Genomic DNA, 22289 nt, shown 5'->3' with positions numbered 1-22289 from the left:
CCCCAAAGAGCACCAACAAGGACCAAATGCCTCTGGCCCTTACTTGCCACTCACCATATCAGTGTCTTTGGTGCAAGTCTCCGGCTAGGCCACCAGAGCAAAAGGGGGGGACAACAGCAAAGCAGAAGAACCAACAGTGTCTGGAGGCAGAAATAACCCAAATGGGAAACTCCCAGGGCTGACCCCATTACGCAGAACCCAGCCCTCTTGGGTAAGGCAAGAAGGCAAAGGAGGAGTTCAGTATTTTGCGGTCCTCAGCAGCATTGTTTCTCTCGTGCTGTGGCTTCCCCCCAGCCCCCGCCAGGCAGCTAGCCTGGAGCTGGGTGTTTCCTGGGATTTCCCAGCCAGCACCAAGTAAAGTTTGACAAAGGAAACTCTCCTCAGTGAGGCTCACCTGCCTGCTCTAGTTGGAGATGGGTTTTTTCCCTATTGCACCAGCGGTTCTCTAACACCTCCAGCCAGGCAAATCCAAGTGATAAGCAGGGGAAACTCAAGGAAACACCTTGGCTTGGGCCCCAACAGCATCAACACTGCACTTTCACCTTGCAGAAGGCAGGACAGGGGATCGGCAGGGTTTTACCATCCCCAAAGGCTGCGTTTCTGTTTCCTTATTTTTTATTAACCTGGAGCAATGCCAGCAGTGCGAAGCGAGAATCTTTGGCCCACGGAGGATGCACAGGGAAGTGCTTTAGAGCAGTGCGAGTCCAGAAGCTGAAATGCTGAACATCAGCCCCCTCCCAGCCCTGCCCTGCCCTGCCCTGCTGGTTGGGACTAGCTCAGTCCCCAGCCCTGTGCCGTGCAGGAGCCAGCCAGTCCCGATGCTGGCAAGGCGGCCAGCGTTTCGACTCCCCTGCCTACATTCCCTGTCACCGAGTTCACTCCCTGCCGGCACGCTGCCATCTCTCCTCTCCCCGAAGCAACTGCCCCCTGGGCTTGCCTACTGCAAAACTATGCTTGCAGCCAGCCTCTCCTGTGTCAGTCTCTCCCAAACCGCCCAGAATAGGGTCAGCCAAGCCAGCCTCGTGTGCCCAGCACCCTCCGTGCTCTCTCAAGCACCCTCACACAGCAAAGTCTCTTTAAAAAGAGTACATCCTAGAGAAGATAAAATGGTTGCATTATGTCAAGGGACAGCACTGCGATCAGGTGTTCCCCGCCACGACCCTATTTTCAGAGTGCAGACAAGCCCCGGGGCAGGCACACGCTTGCATTACAACAGCATGAGACTGTTACTGTATTTGAGCACGGATGCAAGCGCCAGCATGGAGAAGGCCCAACTGTACTCGATGGAGATAGTGGAAAGCTGACTAAGCGGAGACGTTTGGGGAGCACGTGCTCAAGATCATTTGAGGAGGAGCTGGCCAAAAGAGGAAGCCGCGTAAATCTTCTGTTTGCCTGCGGGGCACAGCAAGAAGTGAGGTGTCTGCCACGCACCCCTGGAAGTGGTACAAAGCTGATTTATGCTCAGCTCAAACCATCCAAGCATTACGCAGCCGATCAGATAAACGTGTCTGTAACAATTGCTTTTAACGTTCTCCCTTGCCTTAGTTTTTCTGGCCCACCTCTGCTTTCCGGGAAAATCAGGGGGTAAAAGCAGCCAGCACTGGAGAGCCGGGATGTCTGTGTTTCAGTTCCTTACAAAGCTGGAGGCCGGCTTAAAAGGAAACCCAGGGTGTGCGTATAAGCCATAGAGGAGAGACCCATCACGATCCTTATCCAAAGTCTGGAGGAAGATATCAGTGGTTGTATTAGGACTAAAAATTCCCTGTCCTGTGTGGAATGGGACTTCAGCTGCCAGCAGCAGACAGCTGTCAGACCCCTCTCTCGCCTCTTGACTCAGCTACAAAACCACCTTACCCCCAGAAGCAGTCCCACTGTAAGCCACATAGTACAAACATTTGGCAGAAGACTCGATGGCAACCCACCACAAGAGGCATCAGCTCTGCGTCTTTCCCTCTGGGGCACCTTCAGGAATGAGGCATCATTCTCCCTTACCTTCAGGACGAGGGTAATTCACACCCTTTCTCATGCTCCCCCAAGAGCACAAGCTTTAACCTGCAGTACACTGTCCAGTAATCAAAACCTCTGAGCCTCGCTGCTCCAGGCAGAGAAACTTTTTCCCAGACACTTTTCTCAGATGGACCAGGTGCTCTGCTCAAGACCCTTTTGGTGGGTGTCCTGGCCCTCATCAGAAGAGCAGCGCGATTTAAACATCTCAGCTGAAGCCTCTGGCTATCACAGGACATACTACTGTTAAAAACAGCCCCAAAGCAAAACTCATTCACAGCGGGAACTTCTTTCCACCGGGGAAAGGCAGACCCAGACCCCTAAGAGAGGGCCTGCCCAAGCCCTGGGAGCCCAGTCTCTTAAGAATCAAGTTCCCAAGCTGTGTAAAAGTAACATTCTGTTCACTGTCCCTTCAGATCCCCCCAAAGGGTGCTCATAGCCTTAATGCTCCGCATTAAAACTAAAGCACTTACCCCGGTACTATTTTCCTCCCCTCTGCAGGCACCACTGAAAAGAGAATTCAGGCAATTCAACTTAAAACGATGACAAAGGAGGGAAAATAATGGAACCTATTCACAATTGTTTAACTAAAAGGCAATGCAGAAAGTATTGTGAATACCGCTTTTAAACCTCTGTCCCACAAAAGGCGCCCGATGTTTTCTTATAACCTTGAATTTAGAAAGCCACCGCAGATTCTACCTCAGATTTCATCAGCTGCTCGCCAGCACCTATGCCAGCTCTGCTCCGCTTCGGGAACCGCTCGCGGAGCCTCCTTTCATAAACATTAATGAGTCGGAGCTCATTTCGCAGCCAGGCACGGAATTAATGGGAGTCACTTTAGCCTCTTCATTTCTCAACAGTTTTATTGCCTTTAAGAAAATTTTTGTAAAATATAAATACAAAGGCAGGAGATTTACTTACAAAGTTAAAACACAGATCTCAAACATAAACACACAATTCAGAAAATTTAGTTTATGTACAGTTTCAAGCAACTTCAACATATGTTAGTTTTTCAATATTTTACAAGGTACAGAAAAAATAGTTCAAAGTCTTCTTTAAATAAAGAGCATAAAATGTTTAAACATATATAAACAATCCGGTTTGATGTGTGAAAACTAAATTTCACAGCTTTTAAATTAGGATATAAAAGTTCTTACAATTAGTTGATGCGTATGGATATGGTTTAATTTATATTACAAACTACTGAATTATATTCAATAGTGCTTACCTGGCCAAAGCAGGTAACTCTGTAAACAAAAAAACAAAAATAATATCACCAAGTGCCTTACTGAATTCTATCTCCCAAACAAGCCACACGACTTTGATCACATCACCTAGAAAAAGTATGTTCTGTGTCATCAGTGCTTTGTATGAAACAAAGTCAATGTGTGGGTGTGTTCTTTAAAAAAAAAAAAAAAATGTGTTCCGAGTAATAACAAACTTATCCCAAAGCCTGTGTGCATTTAAAGAAACATTATATAACAATTTTGTAAAAACTGATTGAAGTTAAAAAAAAATTCTTCCAAAATCCATCCAACTGGAATTCAGATCTCTTATATAAAGGAAAGATATTTTCATATTTAATAGTGTCCTTTCTTTACAGAAACAATTGCATTTGAACACATATACATAAAGAAGTAACTGTATAGAGCACTGTACATTAAATGGCCTGATGGTTCACCAGAGGATGTCGAAGGGAGGGTCCTCGTGCGGATGCAACCAGTGAAGCGAGGAGCCGAGCAAAGTCTTGAGTTCGCTTGTAAACTCTACCAAGTCCAACAGCTCTTTGCTCTCCGGGTTAAAAGCTTCAAGGTCCGTAGCGCAAGAGAACAACTGGCTGAGGGAAGTCTGTTTGTAAAACTCTGCCTCCGTGATGGTGACAACTTCCAGACTGGGGAAGTTGCAGCGGAAGATGCGAGATGACATTTTTAGCCTCTTCACCACGTCCGAGAGCAAAAGCCAGTTTCGTGGTCTGTGGAAGCGAAGGAGAAACAGGCTCCAATAACTGACGTTAAGTCACGGGATTCTTGACTCTTCACCATACCGCCGTGTGACAAACCCTCCCGCACAAACAACCCCCCTGAAATCAAGGCCCTTGCCCAGGGGGCCGAATGCAACAGGTGTGCAGGCGCGTACACGTTTACTCATACTACTGCTGCCCGCAGCTTTGAGGAAGGAGGGGGACCAGGCATGCAGGGGCACTGGAGCCTACAAACCCAGGACTCGTGAGCGCGCGTGGGTCAGCAGCCATCCCGACGGCTGCTCACACGGTTGAAGGTTCGCCCGGCTGAGCCCAACTCTCATTTAGCAAGTTGGGAGACGGCTTATAGTTATAACCAGAAATTTCAGCACCTCTGACTTCCAGAGATGCCCGTATTAAATATAAGTCAACAGAGCTGACAGTTGTTTTTCTCAGATCAAGAATACCACTTCTTAATTCAATCTTTGTATTTGTCCACTTCAGAGAACTTAAGTTATATCCATCACCCAAATAATAAAAACATGCTAAAACCCGCACTCCTGCATGATTAATCTTTAAAACTGTTTTTCCCATGGCTGTCATCAGAATTGGTGCAAATGACAAACGGTAGCTGTTCACGAAGCTAATTTGTATCTTGAATATAATAGAGAACAAAACTTTCCAGGTCTTTGCTTATTATTAAGTACCATAGCATCTTCTGTAAGATGCTTATTTGTTTGATCCAATTCAGAGCTTTAAACCAGTTTTGCTGCAAAGTCTAGAACAGCAGTAACGGTGTCATTTCGTCATCCACAAAAGTGTGTCCATTCAGCAAAACAGAACAGCCCGTTAAATAAAATTAAGAACACTTTACAAACACGACATCCAAATTTAAGTGCTAGAAGCACTTGTATTTTGGGATGTTATACCAAGGTGCCTGCCTGGGATGAGGGAAGGAATTTGTGTTCAAACATCACTCGTCCTGCTCGGGAGTATGGCACTCAAAACACAGCCCCGACAAGTCAGCCTCTCCCTCTCTCACCTATTAGCTTATTTCTAAAAAGCCCGGCAGTTACAGCATCGCTCTCTCATTTACATTAGATAAATGCAAACGCTTTCCCCCACGGACACAAATGGCCGTCATCCCAAGCAGATCATCGCAGCTATTTTTACCCCAAAACCTGTATTTGTTCTTACCCTTGAGAGAGACACACTTGAATGTTGTAACACGGCAAGGGAGGCTCATCCGAAAATTCAAATTCAAACACATCGCTAAAGCCATCTTCATCTTCATCACCTGGGCCGGGCGGATTTGCCAAGATGTCAAATCCAGATTCATCTTTTGGATCTAAATAAAATTGAATAAAGGTGCCAAGTCAGCATCGAAGAGACTGCTGCAGGTCTTGCTTTTTCTTCCAATAACGTGATCTGTAAGTAAAATCAGTTTGCTTCCTTCCTAGCTTCCTCCACCACAAAAACAAAACAGCCCCCACCCCCATGTGCCGCATGTTTTGGAAGTCTCCGCATACAAAGAAATAAAGGGTAACATTTGCTCACCGCACACAGAGCTGCCATAGAAATCCCAGTACAAACCAGGGTCATCAACACTTCGACCTTGCAGGTCAGTTAAATACTCTGGAGAGGAAAAAACAACAACAAAAACATACTGATGAGAACAAAAAGCTGGCAAGTTTAGCAGACAGTGTGTCATACAGTCTCACTATGCATCCTCCATACCTTCCATCAAATAAAACCCACACCCTATTCCTGATGCACATGCTACAAAGAACAGCGTATACACACACCATTCTCGCAAATATTCCTGGAATTTGCTTTTCTCCTGCGTCCCTTCTCCCATCACATCGAATAATCACCCACGGTCTAAGAGGGACAGACCCAACCTTAAGCTTCAGTAACTGAGCGCGGCATTTTATTTTTGTGAAAGATAGGATGTAGCACACTTTTTAGCCTGCACGGTTATTCTGGACACCAACTTGGGGCTGAAACAGTGGCCCCAAAGAAACAGATGGAAAAGGTTTTTCCACACAGAAGATGTAATTCTTTTCTACAGACATAATTGGAGATTTGCTAGTTGAGCTGATGAAAAGGTATTGGGATTCAAGACGCTAGAATTCCAAGATACTGGACTTCACTGGAGTCCTGATACACCTATGCGTTTTCTACACTGCACCATTTGAACAGGTAAGTGGATGAGTACTTAAACTCATTGACTCTGAACACTGCAAACATTTTCAGAGGTGAAGTTATTAGGGAATGCAAGTGTCTTTATCCAAAACAGGGAAAAAAACTAAAACCGTGTTAGAACATGGACATATTTAAAGACAAGAGCATTTAATACAGTTTTACAGCATTTCAGATATAAAATGAGGCAGAATTTGCAAAAAGACAAGTACTAGAAGGATAAAAAGCAAGACCACGGGAAAACATGATTATGTTTAACAAACAGCTATTCGATTTGGCAAGTTTCTTATTTTCATTTCAAGCAGAAAAAAGAAGGCACTGAAACAGCCCGCTGACCTCCTACCTATCAAATCTGATAGTGGTATAAACCTTATGACTTATTAAGAGTTTCAGTTAGAAGGAGCCCCCATGCATGGCTACGCTTCCCACCTGCAGCGGCTGGGTTTTTGCAGGCAGAGAGGGAGCTACTGCAGCCTACCCTAACGCTCCTCAGCGTGGAGCCATCCCCGCTGGGCGGCAGGGACCTTGGGGGGCCAGGGAACGTCCCCCCATTTGCCACGACCAGCAGAGCCCCGTGCAATGTGGCCATGCACCTGTGAGGAAGGTCTCCATGAGTTCACTGTGGGTCATTTTCACGATGGTCCTCCCAGAGTAGGTCGCAAGCGTTGGATCAGCACCATAAGACAGCAACAGGCGGACAATTTCCAAGTGATCGTTTTCGACCGCATCATGGATTGGTCTAGGGAAATAAAAAAGATCACGACGTGACATTTTGACTCAACAGTATTATGCAAATGTGTTTGACAAGAAACTTCTGACTTCAGATCAAAGTTATTTATAGAAAATAAGACTATTAATACAGCTGCCAATCATCTCATTGTTGGTTTTACTTGCACATCGTCCCCTCCCCTCTTGTCTTTTCACAGTCAGACTGCTTGGGGCAGATATTTCTATTACGTCTATTCATTGCCATATATATTTCTAGGGCCAGCAAAATAATTACACCGCTGTAACAGAAAGCAGGAGTTTGCATGAAGCCTCACAAACATCATTTTGCTGGAAGTCACTCTACCGTTCCAAATCTCTGCCAATTTAACAGCGTGTTGTGGAGTAAGGGCTCATTCAGCCTGCCTCTGGGCAAGCACGGAAATCAGTTACCCAAAGCTCCTAAATTATGTACACAGAAATAAGTTACGAAAATTTGCTGGGAATTAAACTTCCGTGCTATATCCTCTTTAAACAGTACTTGCGAATGTATTTGCAGCACAATTCAACCCTTCTACTCGGAGAATAGAAAAACATATTGTTTTAAGTTTAGTCCACCCAGAAGTCAATGCATTTTATGCGGCATGAGCAATCTATACAAGCTCAGACCCAGATTTCATGAGCCTACAGAAGGATTATTCATTAATACACATGCCTGCAATTCCAGGTTTAGAATTCCTTATCGCTAATTATAAATCGCATTAACTTTTGCCTTTAAAATTGATTATACGTAACGGGGAGTTGTCTGGAAGTAGAACATATTACCCTTCAGACTAATGAAGATGTGTTAAAATCCCATCTTTTCCTTAGATGCAATGAGCAGGGAACTGAAAGGGGAGACAAATGCAATGGCCACTGATCATGGCAGTTCAACTCAACTCTACACTCCTCCTCCTTTAGGCTGTCCCCCAACAAGGCTTTCAAGCTCTCAAACAGATGTATTAAAAGGCAAGAGAAGTAAGGAAGGGCTTCAACGAGGATCACATACTGCCTTCCCGGAAAGCTTTCAGAATGATGTTACAAGAAGTCATCTGGAAGCACAGACAAGCAAACCCCCCAACTTCGTCTACCGATCTGCCAAGCAACGCTCGGCTAACAACCAGGGCTGAAACTCCCTCCTGCAAAGAGGCCACGTCCCACCACTCCTTCTGCCACACGTGGCAATGTCCCCTCTATGTCACCACCGCTTTGGTACGGGCTGGCGTCCGCGTGAGCTCGGGACAGAGCAGAGGCAGATCAAAACAGTCAGAAGAGGAAGGCACACCACCGTTTTCCCACCTATTACATAGCGCTGCTGGTGGGAGGGGGACTCTGATCCACCTCAAAAAGAAGTGTGTTCCAGGTGTGTTTACTCCAAGTACTTTCCAGTAGGCTGTGACTTAGGGTGATTAACATCTGTCACATGTGAAGCACTCTCACTTGCCCCCATCTTGCTGGAAAGCTGTGGGCAGTTTTGGTTTTGGCATATGCACGCTATATTGACATTAAGAGGTGCACTTGGAGAGTTTGCAGCTCATTCCCTATGGAGAGAGGGCTTATCCCGCACTGCCTGCCTCCTGCACGCCCCAGGCCACCAACACAGCAAACAAGCAGGTGATCCTCGAGCTGCTGAGCATGCTCCTCCTCAACCCAGCCTGTGCCACCCCTCAGACCCCCGGCACCAGAGAGCACAACATGTGCACGCCTTCAAAGCCAGACGTGCTGCTCTTCGGAAAGCCACTTTCAAATTTAAAGACCAGAGAGGTCCGTAAGGATCACTTGCAAAAGATCAGAATAACCCTTTCTCAATTTCTCAGGGAAGTCTCTAACATAACACTGAAACTATCTGATGCCCTTGAGACAGACGGCACTGGAGAAGCCAGCATTCCCGGGGTCCCCTGCAAGCTTCACCCTCCCACCTCCACCCACTGACGCAGTGTTTCCGCACAGGGACTGCCGCAGCATCGCATGCCTACGCAGCACCCAGCGCATCCAGGACCTGGCCTGTGCTAAATATCCCAGGCGATACAACACAAGAGGTAACAAATAATAGGGGTGCTGACATGGAGGCTGAAGAAGTATCGCGTGTTTCTGGCTATCAGCAAGCATCTGAGGCCTGAGCTGTCGGGTCACAACATTCCGAGCATCTATAGCGGGAAAGATCAGCCTTGCTGCAAACCCTCCTGTCCCCCACTGGGCATGAAGCATCCCTGGCTGAAAGTCTGGCAACAGGCACCAGAACAGATGAGAGTTACGGCTGCCGCCAAATGCTGGGGACGCTTTTTCTCCCCCACTCCCTCACTTCACTGGAGTCTTTCATTTTGAACTGTTTTCCATTTTATTTTAGAATTAGGATTTTCTGGTTGGGGGGGACGGGACGGGGGGACAGTGTTGTGGGTTTATTGGTTTGTGGCTTTTCTTGTTTGTTTTTTTTTAAACTGACTTACCTAAGTGGCTTTTGAAGCAGTAATGAATTCAAGAAGATCCCTTAACTTATTAAAAACAGCATCTAAATCACTGCCCAGTGTTTCAATCGATTTAACGACACCCGGACGAGTTTATTAAAGGGCGCCTGGGCATTCCCCAGGAAGGAAAAATCGCAGCGCATGGGCTGTAACCCTGGGATGGGACCCCCCTCTCCCTTTCTACAGGTCACCCAGCCCAGCACAGCAGTGCAGACAGGGGCAGAAGCAGCGGGGCAGGCAGCGGAGCAGGCAGCAGGGCAAGCAGTGGGGCAGGCAGACCCATCTTTGCTGCCTGCCAGAGGACAGGCAGGCCACCCCCGGCACGAGAGGGGACTTTACAGGGGCAAGGGGAAGGAAAGGCGCAAGTAAAGCCACGCGGAAGGAGGAAGAACAATAAACAGAAGGAAGTGAAGGGAGGAAAGAAAACACTGGCAGGGAAGGGAAAGAAAAAAAAAAAGGAGATTCCCCACAGATAAGGCAGGGGAAAAAAGACAGTAACAGAGCGCTGACAGACTCTTTTACTGGCTAGCACAGCTTCTTGGCAAGCTCATGAGCGGGACCATGCAAAGGCACAGCTACTCATGTTTGCTTCTCCCACCAGGACCCGCAGAGGAGGGAATATTTTTCAGTCTTGGCAGAGTTTAACCATCCTCTCTGTAGGATGCAAAAGTGACTACGGAGCCGGCAACTTTTTCAGATGTGAAAAAAAGATCCCTGGGAGTCCTCTCCTGGGCTGCTTTGCCCATATAATCTTTTCCGCCCTGAGCATTGTGGAAATAAACACTCTCTATCCCTAATGGTACAGTTAACGGTAGTACAGCTCGTTTCTAAAACAAACCCTTCGAAAGGCCCCAGAAGGATCTGGGGACATTTGAGAGCTGCAATATCCTACAGGAGACACACATCTCAACCCTCTCTTGTGTACTGTCGAATTCTTCCTACTATTTTTACTGCTACTAGAGTTAGGAAAACATTTCACTGGGGGTTTATCATTCCACCACCAAAATCATAAACTATTTAGACCAGTCAGGGTTTGCTCTCAGCCTTTCAGGCACCATCAGAATTTTCCTCACTGCAATAAGGTCTCATAACTCGCCGAGCAATACCATATCTTGGCGGTTTATTTTTATTTCCATCTACTCTATTATGCAACACTGCCCCACGGAAGAGGCAAGGCACAAGTTGCAGGAGGGCAGCTACGTCGGCTGCCTCTTCTTTAACGCAATTAGCTGCTGGAGGGTATCGCTCTGCCAAGACCAGCTGAAAGGACGCAGGAAGAGAGCCATCTTGGCATGGTCCTCCCAGGGAAAAAATAAAAAAGGCTGAGCTCATCAGCCGCCAGCGAGAAGGATAAAGCAAAACTGGCTGCAGAGAGTGAATCTAGCGAGCGGACTCTGAAGCAACGGGGAGGCCTCGCTAACAGGCAGGAGGTGCCTGTATTTTTGGCATGTGGCTTTGTTTTTAAAGCGGCGCCGTTTCAGCTAGGGCATGCTGTGGAGGTAAGAGGAGAAGAACAAGGAGATTAGGCCAACTACACCGGCAACCACCCTTGCTACTGTCAGGCACTGGTCATCGCTCGCCCCTTGTTGAGCCACTGCACTTACTGGTGTCCTGTCAGGGAAGGAGAGCGCTCACCTCTTAAGCACCGCCTATTATTATTTATAGGTAAGACGATTAAGAGTCCTTAGTGACTGTGGCACCTCTGAGACAGGTCTTAAAGATCTCGCCCCGCTCTACAATAATCTTTGATTAGCTACTAACTCAGCAGCAGAGCGCCTGTGTATTCAGGGCCTGCAGGTGCTGCATTTGGAGAGCCACAATCAGCATAGAGTTTAAGGGGAAAAAAACCGCAGAAGACCGCTGTATTTAGCCTGGCCAGATGCGCCGTGACTAGGGCAGACAGAGGGACGCGGTGCGCTGCAGGCAGCGGTAGGTGGGCTACCTCAGCGCTGAGCCCAGGGTGAAGGGAAGGGCTGCACCATTCCTGCACCCCCCCAAACGCCGCCACCTCCTTGCCCTGCCGCTACAGTCTGGCGCTTCGTTTGGTTTTGGCTTCACCAAGATTTCTGACAGTATCAGAAACCAGAGGCTGAAAGCCGACCTCCTCTACTGAACTCACGACAGACTGGCTGCGTAGGTACATAAAAGGCAACACCAAAGAAAGGGGCTCAGGTCTTTCCTTCACTTTCAAAACAAAATGCATGCAAAACCACCACAGTGCTCGGAGCACCTGCAGCACTGCAGACAGGACTGAAAGGAGAGATGCACGGACTTTGCAGAACTTTCCTACATCCCTCACGTTCATACGGACGTTTTGTTCAGACTGAAGCCATATCCTCACTTGTCACAACTTTTCGAGAGCATCCTCCAAAAAGTTGACCGCAGAGGCGGCAGGCGGCAAGTAACGCAGACCAAAGCTTCAGGCAGCTGGGATTCAAGTGACACCCCAGGCTGCCACACTAACAAATCCAGCGTACGCAGTTAACATCACAGCTCGTGCAGTTGCATCACTCCTCTATGCGGATTTACGTTAACTGGCTGAGCAGAACTAAACACATCCACTGTTACTGCCTGGAGACTTGAGAGCTGCCAGCATGACCAAAAATGTCTTTGGCTAGTGGGCTTGTGAGGTGGCGGAGGGGGCAATAAGGCAGTGTAGTTAAAAAAGCAGGGGAGGGGGAGAAGTCTTCGATCATGTGTTTGGCGTTTTTTGGTTTTAAGATTTTAATATCTTCCCAAAATATTAAAACCTTGGGAACGGGAATGTGTTCAAATTCAGGAATTTGAACTTAAAAAGCAACATAGTTGAGGAAGACTGACGCTTCTTTCCTCCTAAAAGTTAAAGGAGAAAAACTTACTGAGGCTTCAAGAGAGGAAATGGGATTTGTCTTACGAATGTCATGATTTACTCTACAGAGACAGAGAAGTCTGGCTCTACCAAAAGGCAGGGGCTAACACCGATCAGAAGTTCCTTACAGAAGCTTCTGCTCTCTGTCCTACCCAACTCAGGGCAGCGAGACCATCTTTCATCTGTATATTAGATGCGTTTTGGATTCACACTGTCTGTTGGGCAGCTTTTCAAACAAAAAATAAGTCTGCCATCAGAAAAGAAAGGGGACCGCAAGCCGAGTTCTGACTTTACCATCTACGATCAGATCATTATTATGTTCATTTCTAAAATGCGTTTTCCCCAAAACAACTTTTCAGGGTACACAAGCCAAGTGTCTTTCTTGAAAATTAGCTCCATCTGTGAATCGAAATCGAAGGTGGACTCTGAACTGGCGGGTGATTAAGACTGGTCAGAAACTTCCCGGGGTTAATTTTCTATATAGGTTATTCCAGCAAGTGAGACAAAAATAATTTAGGATTCTTTTTATGGCAACTCGCCGCTGTTGCATAGGTCACATATTAAAGCTGGAGACAGCAGAAAATGCAGAGCTGTTTGTCAGCCTAGAGAGCTGAGACTTCTTAGAAAGAAGTGGGAGATGCAAAAGGAACCTGACAATCCAGCCAGAGTTTCAATGTTTCTTCAGAAATGTCTCCTTTCGGCCGTGATGGGCCGGTAACGACTGACCATCATGAACTTCTAATGGACCATCCTAACCAGCCGTCTCGGGACTTTTGTTTTCCTGACTCCTCCCTTCCCGAGTTAATAAATAAAGGGCTTAAAAACAAAAGAGCCAGACTCTTAGTTATGCTAATTTTACCTCCTTGGCTATTTGGATGGTGATAGTGAATGTGATAAACCATTTAAGATAACAAGCTGCAGGAGCTTCACGGAATACAAAGCGACCTGTCCCCAAAATGCATAGACTGGATAACGTTCTGCATATGCTGAGGAAAAGTTACCCCAAGGTCAGCCCTGCAGAGGTGGTCAGAGGTACATTAGGAGATGCACAAGAAGCTTAAAAAAGATGTGGAGCAGCATTTCTATAACCACGAAGCAAAATAAAAAGGAAAAGCTCACTATCTATTTTGCAAGTGCAAGAACTAAGCACCCCTACTATTCTGCGAAGGAAACAAAAAAAGCCTAATTCGGGATTAAAAAAAAAAAAATCCAAAATATCAAATGAGCAGATAGAGTTTAACAGTTCAGCAAAACAACATTTTTATATAGCATATATAGGACTCGCACACCCAATCGCCGCAAAAGCCTGAAGTGCTCTTAAAAGTAACCCTGCTAACAAGGCAAAGCCCACTCTTTTGGCACAAGTCAAAGGACCTGGTGCGCACACGAGCAGAGCCGCAGCTCAAGTATCATTCCTTCTTGCCCTGCAGCTGGGAATTTCACAAACTCTTTAAAAAAACAAAACAAACGTATTAAAATTCCCAGAGAAAAAAATTACGCTGAACTCGAGGCACAAGGAAAGTGTGCCCCCACCGCTTTATTCACCGGAGAGCGGAGGAGGTCACCGAGACCTGCACGCTCCTGCCCAAGGACCAGCAACAAGGAGGCCACGGCACGTCACCCGCTTTGGGGGTTTCATGCAGGATGGGAAGGGGGACAAGGGGAGGATAAAGAAGTAGAGCGGGAAGGGGTGCTTTCTCCCACCATCGTGACCAAAGAAACTACTGCCCGGTGGTGGTGACCACCCGACGCTGGGCCGGGGATGCTGCTAACCTGGTTCCATCCTGAGCGCTGCAGTTGACGTCAGCCCCGTACTCGAGGAGATGCCGCACAATGCTCAGCCAGCCTCTGGCACAGGCCTCGTGCAGGGCACAGTAACCCGCGTTGTCACGATGATTCACATCACACACCTTGTTTTCCAAACAATACAGAACCACTTCCTGGAAATGGAAGGAGAAACAGATACATCACGTTATTTCTTGCTGTGGAGATGCACAGGTTTCTCTTGGGGGGGGGGGGGGGGATGGGACACAAAACCCCTACGATATGCCTCTAAGTTACCCTCATTGAGATGGGTCAGTCAAAAGGAAAAGAAAAGGGGAAGCCGTTGGAAGGCCTGCTTCTTCTGGAGACATAGCGGAGACCACGACTTCCCACGAGCGGAATAGTTTGTGCGAAGCAGCGCCGAGAGCTCCACGCCCCGCTGGGACCCTCCCGCAGCCCCCAACATCAGGAATCGTCGCAGAGGGGGAACGTGCAAATTTCACAGACAAAACTCACGGCTTTCCACTTCTCAAAACTTCCGTGCATAAAGCTAGCAGGAAGGTTTTTACTCTTACACCTGCATTTTTTAGTAGAAAATTCTGCAAGCACAACAGCAGCACAGCCAGCATCAGTTTGATTTTAAAAGAAAAAGCGCATGACCCGAAACAAAACACATTTAAGACACACAAAGGACGGTTTGCTATTGGCAAACAAAAAAAAAAAAAGCCCTACTCTATCAAGATCCGGGAAATCCCATTTTCACCCACCCTGGTCTTCTGCATGCACAACTAAAGCCAGGCGCCAGGTTCCAATAACGAGCCTGGCGCCGTGGGAAGCCATGTGAATTTAACACAATTCATCTTGCAGTCAAATATACCACGGTCGAGAGCCTAGGCCAGACTCAGCTCTACGCTGTCGTGTGGCCTTGAAACAATGACTGCTCCATCACTCAACCAAAAATTTAGGATGGTGCGAGTCTTCCTCTATTTGTCTCAGATGCAAAAGAAAAAAACCCAAAACCCACATTTCTAAGTGGTGCTGCATGTATAAAATAGCCCCCGCATTCCCAGATTAGTGGCAAGCCATTAATTTTGCATTTGCTCCTCTCGAAGGCTGAGTGACATCCTCGCAAAGCGGGATACGGCGTGGAGGGGGCGAGTGTTTGCTTTGCCAAAGGCAAGAGAACAAAACAACCGCCGGGTGCGATGCATTTATTCTTCCCGTTTCAAAATCTACCGGAAAGCCCGCAATAATCTGTGCTCTGGGTATACCTGACCCGAGAGCTGGTATCCAGGATACAGCATGAAGCTGCTCTTTTAGCAGGCCCTCACTAACCAGGCTAAAGCAGGGAGCTAATGAGCTGCCTGTCCCAGGCACCAGAGCATCCCCCTCACCTGCCGCTGGGACAGAGCAGTCCACCACCTACACCTGATGCACCCACTGGTTTAACCTGGGATCCCCACTGTCCCGCCTCTCGCCGAAGGAGGGCTCTTAATGTTCCTGCTAACCAGCCCAAAGACCAAAAATCGGTCCAGAACAGATGCTCTTCACCCTGCACTCGCTCAAGCCCCTAAGAAAGGGCTGTGGAAAATTATACCCCGGAGGTATGAATTTTCCTTCAAAACCAGACCACCCTGCCAGGCAAATTAGCAGACGGATATAGGTAGCAGAAGCTGCTGCTGTATTCAGCTCCACTTTTAGCATGCAGTTACCACTTAAAATAGATTCTGCAACTCAAAATAAAGGAACACCTTTCATCTATTTTTGTAAAAAGGAAAGGCTCGTCCTAGGGCGGAATACCTACTACTGGACGAAAAGGCTAATTTTGTCGGGCAATTCTGTGTTAAGAGGCTATAAGAAGAATGTCATTAACCACAAAATGTAACCATAAAGACCATAAAACTCTACATTGTTAATTAATTAAATGCCTCATTAACTTTTTTAACATGATTTATTCAATTTACAAAAAAATTAGCCATCACTGCCGAATACAGGAACATGTGGTGCCACAAACACACTTTTGCTTTCAAAAGCATCTCTCGCTAACGTTAGAGAAAGGCTGCGACAGTGCCACGGGGCAATTTAATGTCTGTTCAGGTGCTCTATTTAAACCAGCAATCTGAAAATCTCTCACAGTTAATCCAAAGAGTCAAGCTAGCACGTCACCAGCCAAGATATGTGCCACTGCCGCTTCTGCTGCCTGCCGTTTGTTGGCCAAATTGCAAACAGCAACGTTAAAAGGTGCATGCGAATTTGCATGCTCCATCCTCAGCTACAAAGAGGTGCCCTTCGCTTTAGTCTCTCCCACCCGTGCTCTGCAGCAGCTCCTGCCCCTTTTCCAAGGGAAGGGGTCAGCATCCCCCCCACGCATCCCCCATGCCCTGCGCATCCCCCATGCCCTGGGCAAGCATGCTGCCACCAAGCAGCACTATTCCATTCCACCCAACCTCAAAACATGGCCCTTGGGAGAGGCATTATAACCTGAGCTGTAACGCTTCCCTGCAGCACTGCGCCAAACCCCAGAAGTGATGCTCGTCCCCTGGCAGAGCGCAGGAGCCCCAGGGGAGCTGTGCAAGGGCAGGACAATGCTCAGGAGCTCCTGCTCCTGCAGCGGTGCCACCAGGGACCCAGGGCTGGACCCTCGTGTGAGGCATCCCCAGGGCAAACCCTCTCCCCCTGCCTGGGTAGGCCCTGTCTTCGTGAGTGTTTAAACGCCCTGGAAACTAACACCATCTTTTCCCCACCCCTATCACACACCACACACTCCTCTAATTTCACTGCCTTCCCAGGCAAGATTTAATCCCAAATTCACCAAAGAACTTTCCAAGTCCAGACACACACCAAAAAGCAACAAGCGGCACAAAGACAACCCGTGTTTCCTCTCCCATCAAATTCATTACGCAAGCCTTTTGTAATTTTTTTCCCAAAAAGACTTTACGCTGCCTATAATTCCCCCTTCACAAAAAGTAAATTACAGTTTTAAGACTACTATTACCTCAAGTCATTTGTTTCAAATGGGGAAAACAGAATGGATTCGAGAGCATCCATGCACTGGGATGGGTTGCTAACATCCTGATGAAGCAAGGCCTGGTGCAGAAGCCTAGTGAAGAAAAGGCAAAGCTTCCCACGAGCTTCGGCGGGGTTTTGCTCAGACCGTATGGGTTTCCAGAGCCGAAGACCATTTGCTGCACTGTCTTTACGTAGCCTTGTTGGCTGCAGCCCTGCAATTTATCTGACCGGACACAAGCCGCATTCGTCCTTCAACATTTCACTCTCATGTCAGCTTTTACAGGCAAAATCGTAACCACGTGTGTCTCGCCTCTCCACACCTATCTGGGGCACATCTGTACTGTGCGATTGAGGGTGGGGCAGAGGCACCTGAGCTAGAAGCATCAGGGCTCCCCGTGGGTCCAGGAGCGATATATACAGCTGGCCAGCATCTTTGCATGCCAAAGGTGCCAGTGCTGCCTCTGGGTTTGGGGTGGGATCTCTGCACGGTCGCAGGGCATCTCTGCTGCAAAGGCAAGCAGGCAGGCAGGCAGCCAAGGGCAGGCACGAGCTCACCCAGTCCCAGGGCAGAGCCGTTGGTGCTGCTCTGCCCCAGTACAACATCCCTGCTGCCGTCAGGGCTCGGCAGTGCCCTGTGGTGCCAGCCACTTCCAGCTCCAAGTCCTACACCAGCACTTGACGTCCCTTTGCAAGCCATGGCCCCTGTGGCGCAGACTCATTCGCCTCCTCTGCCATTGGGCTGGTGAGGGGCCGCAGGGCTGCCTGCTGCCACCGCAGCAGCTATGAGAAGCCCCTGTGTGCCCGTGAGCATCCAGCACTCCCACTTCAGCATCAGCCCCTAGCCATCAAGCTGCAGCCACCAAAAGTTGCTGCCCTGCTAACGGGGACGGCAGAAAACAGACGTGTGCAGCTGCCACAGGTCACAAACCATCAAATTAGCTTGACCCAACAACTTTGGTTTGTTTTTTTTTTTTAAAGTAGAGGAATTTGTAACTTCTTGACCACTCTGATTTTTCTGGAGACAGAGGAAATTCAGCTTTCTAATAACCGCAGTAGTCTGGTCGCTAGCAAGACAAACACAGCTACGGAGTTTCCATGGCTGAACAAACTATCACAGCTCACCACAGGCCAAATGAAGCCCCAAAGGGGCGGCGTGGCCACCCACCGCGCCGGTCCTTGAAAGACATGGGCGATGCCGGATCCTGGCAGCAGCTCGAGCACACAGACTGGGCTCTCCTCCCTGCCCCGCTTGGCTCTCCTGCCCCACGCTCCGCCAACAAGAGGACCCACTGCCGCGCTGTCAACGCTGACCAAACGATCAAGGCAAACAACTGGAATATTTAAGCCTATTAAAAACGTGGTGTTTGCTTGAACTTCTGGGTGAATTCAAGTCAGAAAATCCCCGACCAGCTGATAATGGGGACACAAGGTTACCCCAGGGCCCCAGGACACCAACCTTGGTGAGCCCGGGCATCCCCAGCTTTCTGCAACCAGCCCAGTAATGGCCAACGCTGCAGACAGCTCCTGCTATCAGCAAAGCACACGGAGAGCCCTCGGCCCCTGCTTGAGCAAGACCTCAGCCCATCACCAAGTTTCAGAGCTGCCCCCATTGAGAGCACGACAGGCACAAAAAGCAAAGTGCACAAGCATCCCACGGCAGCCTGCTACGTTTGAGCGGTACTCGCCCTGACAGACACCGTGCAGGAAGAAAATACACTCCAATAGCTTGGAGCACATGCTACAACACATTTTGATTTTGGATCCATAGGAAATTTTAGCTCCGTAGGAAATTAAATCATTTAAATTATGGAGATTACCATAGCAACGTTGTAACAACCACTTCTCCTCTTCCCAGCTAGAGCTGAAGTGCCCTGGGTTAGAAGAAACCTTTGTCTAGGGTAAACAAAACCTTTCCAACAAACCCTGCCTTTCCAGAACCGGAGAAGGCCTCTCTCCACACGAAGCTCTCCAGCTATACAAAGGGCATTTAGAGGTTTCTACAAACCCCTGAGGCTGGGCAGGCCCCACCTGGGCCCGGGCTGATGCCACCTTCCAGTGCAGGGCTCAAGCCCAGCTCTGAGGTCCAAGCGGTCCTCTCGCCACCAAGGCGAACCCTGCAGCTGCGCTGATCTGCAGCAATCGCTCTCTGCGATGAAACACCTCTTTGCAAGATCTGAAGTTGAGCAGCAATGACGCTCATACCTATATGCCCCTATTTCCCCAAGAAAAGCATGCTTCAAAACAGCGAAGCTAGGGGACTCATCAGTTTCTGATTTTTTAGCAAGAGAGGGGCCATTTAGACAACATTGTTCCAGCTACGCCGAGCAGCTCCAGACTCCGAGCGTAAAGCATGCAGGGTGCTCCTACAATGCATCTGATCATGCAAGAGAACACTCCAAGCGCTACATCCCGTGTCAGACACCAGATACTCCTTGGAGAAAAGAACAAAAAATAAAACCCTTCTCCTAAACTACATGCTCTTCACACATAACAAAAGCAAAAATCGTACAGCTCATTAAAGATCACCATAAAGACTACTTTAAAAAAAACCCATTCATTCATTCTGTTTGCAGAAGGCTTACATTTAAACGGAAGCGAGTGTTACCAGTAAAACTTTACCCTTTGCTCATTCACGCAGGATGCTGCTTACCCTGCGTCCCCGCCAGCTGACCCAACCGCAGTGGGGACCCATTCCCACGGCAACCTGCCCCTAGACCCGGCACGCCGGGGAAGGGAATGCAGCAGGGGAGAGGGGGCCTGCAAATTTCAACGACCAAACTCAAAGCTGCCGCTTCGCAAAATTTCCGTCTATAAAACTGGAAAGAAGGTTTTAACTTTTGAAACAAAAAACCATTGTCCCGCAGGGCGGTGAGGGACCCTTACCTCGTACCCCAGGCGTGCCGCCCGCTGCAGCAGCGTTTCCCCCGCGTTCTTATTGACAATAAGCCTCCGCGCCTCGGGCGGCATGGGCCGGCTCGGGGTGGTCTCCTGAGGGGGGCTTGCGATCGGCAGCTGCGAGGGCTGCGAGACAGGTAGCAAAGAGGGAGTCTGCTGCAGGCGATCGTACAGCTTCTGCTCGTACGACTTGGCTGGCGAGGAGTCGCAGTCTGAAGTAGGCTCTGGTCGCTTCCTGACTTTCCTCGTTATCGCGACCTGTCAAAACCATGATTGTGGCGGGCTTTTTATCCTCGTTTTTACAACACGGCGGTGGGATTGTATTTTGCCAGCAAAGAATTACACTTTTCTACTCATATTTAATATTTTAAGAAAGACCTGCTCCAGCTTTTAAATGCAAGATTCCTCACCCCTTGCAACAGCGCCTTTAACTCGGGTTGAGAAAAGCAAATACAAAATGTGCAAAGCATCCACAGATGAATTTGAATGCAATCCCCGCTACCCTGCATGCATGACAGCACATTAGTTTTAAGCAGGCTGGCTCTGCCTTCTGAGAGGCTGGTGGACAATTAAGTCTAAATAAAGATACCTTATCTTCAGCATTTTCGATATCTGTGGTGTCATCCCCTGTCAGAGATGACCTCCTTCTCCTCTCCTGCAGTGCCAAGTGTTTTGTTTTACACTGACGTTTCCCTGATGGCTTCTCACACTCGCTGTATTTCTGCAGCAGAGATGCATGTTGGAAATCCTCCTCTTCGTCTGTGTACAGCCCATCTGTCTTCCGGCTTTCTTTAATTTTCTGCTGTTTGGCAGCCAACCTCGAGGCTGGAGTACAGCTTGGCTGAGCCTGCCTTTTGCTGTTTGCATTGGTGGATGAAAGGCTCTTCATGTGCGGAGACACTGGGAATACGGGCAAGCCTAAATGGGAAGGAAAGGCATTACACGTTGCATGGTGTGTTAAAAGGAAAACACATTGCTAGCACTTAACACAAGCTCCTCGACTGCTTAAGAGATCTACCAATTGCATTTTCAAATCATTAATATTTTAAGCGTTCCACATTCAAATTGTAAATAGCATCTTGCCAGTTAACGTTACGCTAACAGTTATAACGCTCTGATAAAAATCGCTAAATGATAAACGCCCCGCGCCGGGTGCCGGGGCTCCGCGAAGGCCGTACGGTGCCGTGCCATGCCGTGCCGTGCCAGCTTGGTGCTGCCGCAGCCCAGCCGCCACAGGCAGAGCGGAAAGCCGCCGCTGCACCGCCTCGCTGGGAGAAAAACTCGCCTCCTTACCTGGAACTGCTTTATCTGAAGGGGAACCAACTCCTCCGGCAGCCTGGGCCCGGCCGGGCTTGTCCGCCTTTGGCTAGGTGTGGTCGCAGGGCAGATACATGGATGGCGGGGGAAGAGGGGAAAGCGAGAGAGGCAAGAAAGCAGTGGATGAGGTCTTAATGGGACGGCATGGGGGGAACGCTGAGCTTAGCCCTAAGACGGCCATAAGATGGGGGACATCTCCTTGGCAGCATTTTTACTTAAAACACAAACCAAGAGAAGAAAGGCTACTCAAGGAGCCGTCCCTACAGAAGCCCTGTGCAAACTCTCTATCAAAAAGCGCAGGGATTTTGCAGGAAAAGCAATCGGCTGCGTTTTCCCGAGGACTCCATCCAGAAGTGAGTCTTTCCGTGAGACCAAAAAGCCCTGGGACATCGGGGAACTAAGGCCAGTGCTCTGCCGCCCGTGGCAGGATACTGGCAGGGCCGAGTTTTCTCCGGGGGTTAGGTCTAACAAGATGGAACCCACAATCTGGGCCACATGCAAAAAGCATGGTTACTTTTTTTTTTCCAGAGTGCAAGCAAGTTTACAACAAAACAAGGACAGGAAAGTTGACTTTTTATAGTCTGAATTTCCCTTGGGAAGAGAATTGAGGTGACCTCAGAACCAACCTCTCTGCAGAAAAATTAAAGGTTGCTGGAAAGGAAGGGACACTTCAGCCAAACAATACCACACCACTGAGAAAAGGTGCGGAAAAAAACCTGAGCACTTGAAAGAGGCTCCTTTGCTCCGAGAAGTCTCTGAAGTGATGCTACTTTCAGAACAGAAGAGATGGCAGGAGCAAATAAGGCAGCTGCTCAGAGAAGAGAGACCTTTATTTAAAGAGACTCGATCCAGAGCCAGTCGGTAAAGAAGAAAATAAAATCTAGAATCCTTTTGGTGGGCAGCTTCACACTTTTGTCTTCCTTAAATAGATCTGTGAAAGCAACTTGCAGAAGGCTTTCTAGATTAAAGATGAAAACAGAAATCCCTCAGTTCTTTCGAGCCACTTTCTAGAAAAAGATGCATACTGTGGCTTGCCAAGCAGATGTCAGGGAATTTATGGGACACACAATGTGCAGATTGT

General features: G+C 48.3%; 1 protein-coding gene across 10 annotated transcripts in view; it reads right to left on the bottom strand.

Annotated features, from left to right (window-relative positions):
* Positions 1-2849: 2849 nt before the first annotated feature.
* Positions 2850-22289, bottom strand: part of BCOR (BCL6 corepressor) — an 83173-nt gene continuing 63733 nt past the window's right edge. For 9 of the 10 annotated variants that reach the window (XM_076355393.1, XM_076355402.1, XM_076355358.1 and 6 more), the window contains 7 exons: positions 20481-20809; positions 19880-20149; positions 13997-14163; positions 6760-6905; positions 5522-5599; positions 5162-5312; positions 2850-3976 (listed from right to left, as the gene is read on the bottom strand). In XM_076355393.1, coding sequence (XP_076211508.1) covers positions 3682-3976; positions 5162-5312; positions 5522-5599; positions 6760-6905; positions 13997-14163; positions 19880-20149; positions 20481-20809 — 1436 coding nt within the window. In that variant the 3' untranslated portion in view covers positions 2850-3681. The remainder of the gene's footprint in view (positions 3977-5161; positions 5313-5521; positions 5600-6759; positions 6906-13996; positions 14164-19879; positions 20150-20480; positions 20810-22289) is intronic. The other variant, XM_076355419.1, reaches the window with a different exon arrangement.

The sequence above is a fragment of the Aptenodytes patagonicus genome, chromosome 1, assembly GCF_965638725.1.
Source record: "Aptenodytes patagonicus chromosome 1, bAptPat1.pri.cur, whole genome shotgun sequence".
NCBI classification, from domain to species: domain Eukaryota; kingdom Metazoa; phylum Chordata; class Aves; order Sphenisciformes; family Spheniscidae; genus Aptenodytes; species Aptenodytes patagonicus.
The sequence above is the reverse complement of the archived record's forward strand: the minus strand, read 5'-3'. Positions and strand labels throughout refer to the sequence as shown.